The sequence below is a fragment of the Dipteris shenzhenensis genome, chromosome 11 (assembly GCF_047967505.1).
Source record: "Dipteris shenzhenensis isolate YYH24624 ecotype China chromosome 11, Dip_SZ_1.0, whole genome shotgun sequence".
NCBI classification, from domain to species: domain Eukaryota; kingdom Viridiplantae; phylum Streptophyta; class Polypodiopsida; order Gleicheniales; family Dipteridaceae; genus Dipteris; species Dipteris shenzhenensis.
In genome coordinates, this window is record NC_141606.1 from 31,388,605 (window position 1) to 31,396,316 (window position 7,712).

The following is a 7,712-nucleotide window of genomic DNA, read 5'->3' on the forward strand; positions in this document are numbered from 1 at the left end:
AACCAAAAACTTTAGTAGATCTAGCACAACCCAAAATAAGAAACGTATGCAAACAACTCGGCTCACATTCTTGCACCCATGACCTCGCTGATCAATATAACGTAAAGCTTCAACCAACCCACATCATCCTTCGTGAAGTTGCGCTGTTGTAGATGGGTAATACCCCTCAGCTCTCAATCTATTGTCTGCCCAAAATCTGCACGCGGGTTCTCTCTAGCTCCACAAGAGCTTCTTGCTACTAGTCGAGGTGATCGGCCAACCCGGCTTCTTCCACAATGATGATGTACTACTGTTGAGCCAACTTATCATGCCACCTACAGTGCTTCCAACTAGTTCATGAGCCAAAACGTCTTTAGGAACCAGCCTTTAAATGAAACGTGAACACTTCATAGAACTTCAGTATCTAATCGATGTTACAGACTTCCGTGAAGGCATATAGTTGTAGCAAAAGTATCCATGATCAACTTATTCCATCCGACCTTCAAAAGAACTACACACGGAGCTAACCAGCTGTATCCACTTGAGCTACAACCAAACCGTTTTCATAGGGTTACTCCTTTGGAACATCCAAGAGACTACACAAGCAGCCCAACTTCTATTAGTGCAAACCATATATACACAGTAAGCCACGACTCATCACACGACCAATTTGCTGGTGAGCCGCCTCTTCACCTTGCAACAGCAAGCCGCTTGCAACTTTGTTTGCCACCCACGAACTCCACTATGCAACCGGGAAGCTTCCATGACCAACTGCAGATACCAAATGGACTACTGTGAACAACGTCAAAGAGCCCTTCTAGCTGTAAAGGTCTCTCAACCTTCAACAACAGACTCGAACCAAGAACTCTATGATTGGCCACCCAATATCCTTATCAAGCGGCCTCAAGCCTTCAAGAACTGAAGAAAACAATTCTCTGAGGTCACCACGACCTTTGAAATACCTTAAATGTTAATTGTGACAAACAACAAACTGAGCGACAGAGCAATCAATTGCTTTTCGCCAACAACTGATTCACCAAAGCAAAGCCAAGCAACTAGAAACACAAATCGGTCAGCTTCCTGACTTCATGCTGGGAGAGTTTGAGTTTGAGAGAAATTTGTGACAATAGGTTGTGAGAGTTTGAGGTAAAGAGGAAAATTTGTGGGAAAAAAGATTTAATGCAAAAGATGGTTTTTTGAAGTTGTTGAGTACATTAATAGTGTCATGAGAAGAGTTTTTGGAGAGATTTATGGTTAAATTTTGTTTTGAAGTTGTTGCATATGCAATAGGTAGGGAGGTTTGAGTGGTTTTGAGGTTGAGAGAGAAATTTGTAATAGTTTGTTTTCTAATTTATTTTTTTTGAAAAATTATTGCATGTCCAATAGGCTGGGAAAGTTTGAGTTTGAGAGAAATTTGTGACAATAGGTTGTGAGAGTTTGAGGTAAAGAAGGAAATTTATGGGAAGAAAGATTTAATGCAAAAGATGGTTTTCTGAAGTTGTTGCATATGCAACAACTTTTTAAGAAAAGAATCAGCTTTGAAAAAAAAATTCAAATTTACAAAAACTTGATTCTTAGAAGTTCTTGTGTACGCAATAGGTTGGAAATGAACTCACCTCTTGCAACATTTTGAAAATTTTCAAAATCCTGCAACATGTTGATGAGAGGAGAGAAACGTGGAGTGTGAAAGAATGAACTTTGAATGAAAGAGAGAATGAAGAATGTTCTACTTATAGTGAACCTAAAAGAACTTTAAAAACCTAAAAAACTAAAAAAAGCTGACTTGACCTAAAAGCTACCCATTTCCTATAAAACTTTACTTCTCCTCATTCTCTCTCACAACTTTCCTCGAGCTCCTCCACCACCTCCCCACCCAGGTACTCCCTCCCTCCCTCCCTTCCCCTCTCCTCCCTCCCCTCCCTTTCCCTCTCCTCCCGCTTCCCATCCCCTCTCCTCCCACTCCTCTCCTATCCCCTCTCCTCCCGCTCCTCTTCCTTTCCCTCTCCTCCCGCTTCCCCCTCCCCTCCATCCTCTCACTTCCCCCTTCCCCTCCCTTCCCCTCCCCTCTCCCTCCCTTCCCCTCTCCTCCCTTCCTCCCTCCCCTCCCTTCCCCTCTCCTTCTGCTTCCCCCTCCCCTCTTCTTCTCCTGCTTGCCCCCTTCAATTGCGAATCCTCTCCCTCCCTCCCCTTACCATTTGGTTCTTTTTTTTTGTCTTTTTTTTGGGGAGTGGCGAGGGCGAGGAGTGAAGAGGCGGAGGAGCTTTCTTTTTTCTGGGGAGTGGAAAGACGGGGACGAGGAAGGGAGGTGAAGGCGGGGAGGCGGAGGAGAGGACAGAGGTGGGAGGCAGGAGGAGGGGATGAAGGTGGGAGAGATAAAGGCGGGGAGGCGGAGGAGAGGACGGAGGTGGGAGGCAAGAAGCGAGAGGGGGAAGGCGAGAGGCGAGGAGGCGAGAGGGGGGAGGCGAGAGGCGAAGGCGGGGAGGGGGGGCGGAGGCAGGAGGGGAGAGGCGGGGAAGAGAGGAGGGAGGGGGGGGATTAAGCCCCCCTAACCTGTTGCGCGCGCAACAGGTTGGGGGGGTTAATCCCGTCCCTTAAGTCCCAAGGGCCTCTTGTTGCGCGCGCACTCCGCGCGCAACAGGTTGACCCACGCAACAGGGGCCCTTGGGGCCTTAGGGGAGGGGATTAACCCTCCCTTAAGGGGGCCCTTTGGGCCTCCACCCAAAAAAAAAAAAAAAGTCAAGAAAAAATTAAGGGCCTTGGGGCCTTACTCGGGGAGCCTTTGGGTCCCTTTTTTTTTTAAGATAGAAAAATAAAATAATTTAAATAAATAAAATAAGATAAATTTAATAAATTTTAAAAATAAATTAAGTTAAATTAAATTTAAATAAAAAATAAAAAATTAATTTAAAAAATTAATTTAATTAATTAAAAAAATAAAATAAAATAAATTATATTTTATTAAATTTAAATAAAAAATAAAAAATTTAATTTAATTTTTAATATATAAATATATATTATATAAATCAATTTAAATAAATAAAATTAAATTTTAAAAAAATCAAATAAAATTTTAGAAAATTTAAATTAAATTTTCTTATTTATGTTTATAAAATATTTTGAATTAAATTATTATTTTAAAAAAATATTAGATTAAAAAATAGTATTTAGAAATATAAAAATATATTTAAACTTTAGAAATTTCAATAAAATATATTTTTAAAAATATTTTTTAACTTTTGAAATTTTAATTAATTTTTAATTTTTAATAGCAAAATTTGAGTTTGAAAATCATTATAATTCTCTTTTTTTTTTTATTACTTTGCAGAAAACTATGGCTTCGAGTTTTGGTTCCAAGGTGTCTTTCAAATATCTTGAACATGTTTGGTATTTTATGGAGCACACATGAGATCCAGTAAGAGATAACTGTGCCACTGATCCCCAAGTCATGAAGAAGGGTGCTCTATGAAAAATGCAAAGAATCGTGGCAACACCCTTCTAGATCATCCTCGCCTGTCTGCATTCCCAAAGGCAATGTTGAACTGACTCGACTATTGCGTGGCATCGAGGAAGATAGCTTGCATGAAGATATAAGAGAGAGGATACTGGCCACATGTGATGAGACATTGATGTATATACAAAAGGTTCAATCAAATTGTATTTTAGTCCATGATTCAAAAGTTTCTCTCAGTCCCCTTCAAATAGGGCCAAGAGCTCCACCTATTTGGGTCGTACATGAATGATGACACACTTGTGTGCATCCATATTAACACACGTGTTTGTATCCTTCACCACATAGTACATTGAAGCTCCATATGAAATTATTTATGTTTGATTCATGTTACTCTTCTCACGAGAACCATGTGAACACTAACAAGTCACTTTCCCTTGGGGAGTGTTCTACAAACCATTGACTCTTGCAACACCCTCCTTGAATGTAACACTTGACGAGAGTTACTCTAGCTACATAAATCATGCTTTTCTACATTACAAGGGTAATGCCTTTGTATCTTAGGCATGCAAAAAATGGGATTTACAAGTATGTTAGAAAGAGTACTTTGTGGTTAAGTTGATTTTCACTCTTTGAAGTCACTTGTTTTGTGTGTGACATCATTTAGAAAGTCATGCCATTTTCTCCATCAACACAATGGCCAATGCAAGGCTTCCACTCTTGCTTAGTTTGCACATTGAGCCATTTGGGCTTTTACAAACACGATTTATGCTTCTCTAGATGCGATAACTGCTCCAACATGAGAGGATAGCAATACCTCCTCCTTTGGCAATGAGACATAGTAACCTCCTCCATGGGCTTAACACTTGCCTCATTTGATAGGCAAGTGTTAAGCCTCATTTAATAGGCAAGCGTAGTGTGTGTTGTGAAAATACAAAGAGAGCTTGGTTTTTGAATAGTGGGATCTAGTTACTCTCTCCTCAAAAGCAACAAGCAAGAAACAATACTTAGGGGGTTAAGGGGGGGTAGGCCAAAGAAGAACCACTCTACGTGCAAACGTGCAAATGAGGTCAGCAAACCGCGCAAGAAATTCCAAGTAGAGCCTTAGAGTGAAAGCCAAGATGAACAAATACTTCATTTAATTTGTACCAGCTAAAATTCGTCTCAAATGCAATATACAATTGGGGTTTTGGTTATTCTTGCGATGTCGTGCAATGTGTGGAACCGAAGATGAGGTGCTCCCTCAAGGCTTCCAGCTCCTGGCAAATTCGATCGAAGGAGGGACGCGCTTCCGGCCGTCCATCCCAGCACCTCGTGATCAGATCCCTCAACCTTGGATGCAGGCCCTCTGGTAAAACCGGCCTTTCATTCAATATCGCTATCCTCTCCTTCAAATTGCCCATACGATATTGATCAGCAAAGGGTTTCCTCCCCGTCTGAATCTCGTAGCAGGTCATGGCGAAGCTATACACATCGGCAGAGATTGTATACCTTGTGAGATCAGAGCTTAATTCATTGCTATCTTCCGGTGCTGCAGAATCTTGCTTGAACACTTCCGGCGCTCTCCAGTATTTGGTTCCCACATTCCGAGTATTCATGCTACCAGCGTGCTTCACTTTGGAAAGCCCAAAATCAGCTACCTTTACATGGATGTACCCTTCCTTGAACGCATCTGGGCTCCAGCTGAAATCTACCATAACGTTGGCAGCCTTCAGGTCCCTGTGCATTATATCTTGGCCGTGCAAATATTTCATTGCTTTTGCAATTTGCAGCATTATGTGAAGAGAGACCAGTGGATAATTCAGCAATGGACCCTTTGTGCTACGATATTGCTGCTCGATGAAAGTTTCTAAGTCCATCCCCATCAATTCCATCAACAGTGACAGAGTATTTCCCTTTTCAAAGTTAGAAGTATACCAGACTAGCTTGACGATATTTGGATGCTGCAGTTGGGCGTGTATAATTGCTTCATTAGAAGTTTGGAAGTCGCATATGCCATTGATTGTCTTCATGGCGTATCTCTCACCGAAACACAGGACTTCTTCTACCTTTCCGTAGGTTCCTGCCCCTAAAAACCTAACGACTTTGATGTATCTTTTGTCGACGAAGAGACCTTGTGTCAAGAATTCAACCTCGTTGCCTTCTCTCTTATCGTAACTAAGCCTTAGAATCAACTGTTGCGTTAGAGCAGACTCCTCTACAGCGCTCAGCTTGTTTTGCCAGTTTAGGAAGCTGCTTGGCCAGTTGTATGATTTGGCACGGGACCGCTTCAGTTCGGAGAGCACATGAGACAGATCCTTTTCCGCTTGAAGCTGCAAGTAGTATCCAAGATGCAGTCCTGGTAGGTTTGGAGGAGTGCATTCCCAACGAAATTCCTGTAGTACGGGATGTGAGCGGATCTCGTTTAGAAGGTTTTCAAATCTGAGCACGATGAGTCGGAAACATTTATTCAAATCCAAAATAAGGCAATTGATGGTGTTGACGCTTTCGAGCTTGGCGAAAACCTTGCGGGCAGGAAGATAACCGGTACAATCTACAATATATTGCTTACACTGCATCAGCAACCTGCACAAATCTTTCACCATATAGTAGCATCCAGAATGGCCCTCTACCTTAATCTCCTTGATCTCAGGAAGGTTGTCGAGCACAAATTTTATGATATTCAAGTAACTCTGCACAGAAGAGAAGAGCTCTAATAGCACGGAACATTTTCCTGCATTCAAAGCATGGTCGAGTTTCACTTTTCTAGCATCCGAGATCATGTCGAGCGCCAATCTGAAGGGGAAAAATTGAGAATGATTCCGATGTACTCTTGCAGAAAGCGTGGCCACAAAGATGACGGAAAGAACGCGGGATCTGAAAACGTGTCGGGTACTAGGGCTGTGCAGCTGCACCCACTCAGGGTCTTGCTTGAGGAGATGGAGAACGTACAGCCGTCTTGCTCGAAGGCGGGGCAAGGTAGAGCGGAGTCGGGTGAAAGCGATGATAACGTAGACGCAAGAGCGGAAGCGAGTGAGAGGGGAGCCAGTCAAGAGGCGGAGTTTGAGGTGCAAGAGGGAGAGGAGGCGGAGGGAGGCGATGGAGGCGAGGGCCAAGGATTTGAAGCGGCGGCGGAGGGGGGGAGGAGGAGGATGAGAAGGGAGGAGGGGAGGGGGTTTATCTCCGGGGGAGTGATCCCAGCGAGGGGGAGAAGCAAGAGCAGCTGTGGGGGCTGTCGGTAGTGGCGTGCCCATGGCTCGTATGAACAATGGACTTTGGGGTATCACTTTGTAAGCCATAAGGACCTTTTCCTCACACTCACGAAACCTCTTCCCACACGACACCTCCTCTTCTTTACGGTTCTCCTTGAAGGACTTCTTCGGTAGTGGCGTGCCCATGGCTCGTATGAACAATGGACTTTGGGGTATCACTTTGTAAGCCATAAGGACCTTTTCCTCACACTCAGGAAACCTCTTCCCACACGACACCTCCTCTTCTTTACGGTTCTCAATCCACCGACTATGAACGGTACCTGCAATGGCCACCTCATCAACTATGTGCACAAGCAAGTGCACTTGAGTTGTCATAATGCTCGAGGGAAAGTGCTTCTCAAGCAAGCATACGGCTTCAATGGCTTCCACCCTAGCCTTCTCGATGCTCGATATGGAGATCTCTTTTTGAGATATCCACCTATTTCACATGCCCATGTAAGATATATTCATAATCAATCTACAGATTATTCATGTTAAATTGAAGAAAATGCAATCAATGTGATTTGATAGTAAGCATACCTCACAATACCACTGATCTTGAATATAGCATTTCTAACATCTTCTTGTAAGCACTCTTTTATTGTAATTGGGAGGATGAACTATCAAAGCAACAAAGAAGTCATGTCAATAATATAACATAATCATAATTACACTAACGCATCACGATTATCGGTACACTAATCCTACAACTTAGAATACCTGTAAGACCTTGTGCTAATCATGGCACTTGAGCCCACTGAACTTTGAAAATGCTCCTTTCAAGCAACACATGTACCCTGTGGGTGTTTGAAAAGAGGCAATGTCTGCCTTGACCGCTACCTCCTCTCTCGTGGAGAGGATCCATGTTGCTTTCGGGAGGACAACTTTTCCCAAAGCACACACTTGGGGCCACAAACGAGACATCCTATTCATAGCACGCAAGTCTTCTCGCACTCCTTTCGAGTCTTTGGAACCAACCAAGTGTGCCCAAATAGTAGACCCCACATTCTTAAAGATATGCATGGGATCCAAGAGATGATTGATTTGTAACTGAC

The 7,712-nt window shown here is 43.0% G+C and overlaps 1 protein-coding gene across 1 annotated transcript; it reads right to left on the minus strand.

Moving 5' to 3' along the window:
* Positions 1-4,580: 4,580 nt before the first annotated feature.
* Positions 4,581-6,804, minus strand: LOC147896902 (uncharacterized). The gene has a single exon (XM_087381176.1). The coding sequence runs from the start codon at positions 6,802-6,804 to the stop codon at positions 4,621-4,623; it is 2,184 nt and encodes a 727-aa protein (XP_087237302.1). The 3' UTR covers positions 4,581-4,620.
* Between the last annotated feature and the right edge of the window lie 908 nt (positions 6,805-7,712).

Bases quoted from the DNA above. Each gene is read 5' to 3' on its own strand.
- LOC147896902 (XM_087381176.1), bottom strand. From the start codon at position 6,804: ATGGGCACGCCACTACCGAAGAAGTCCTTCAAGGAGAACCGTAAAGAA.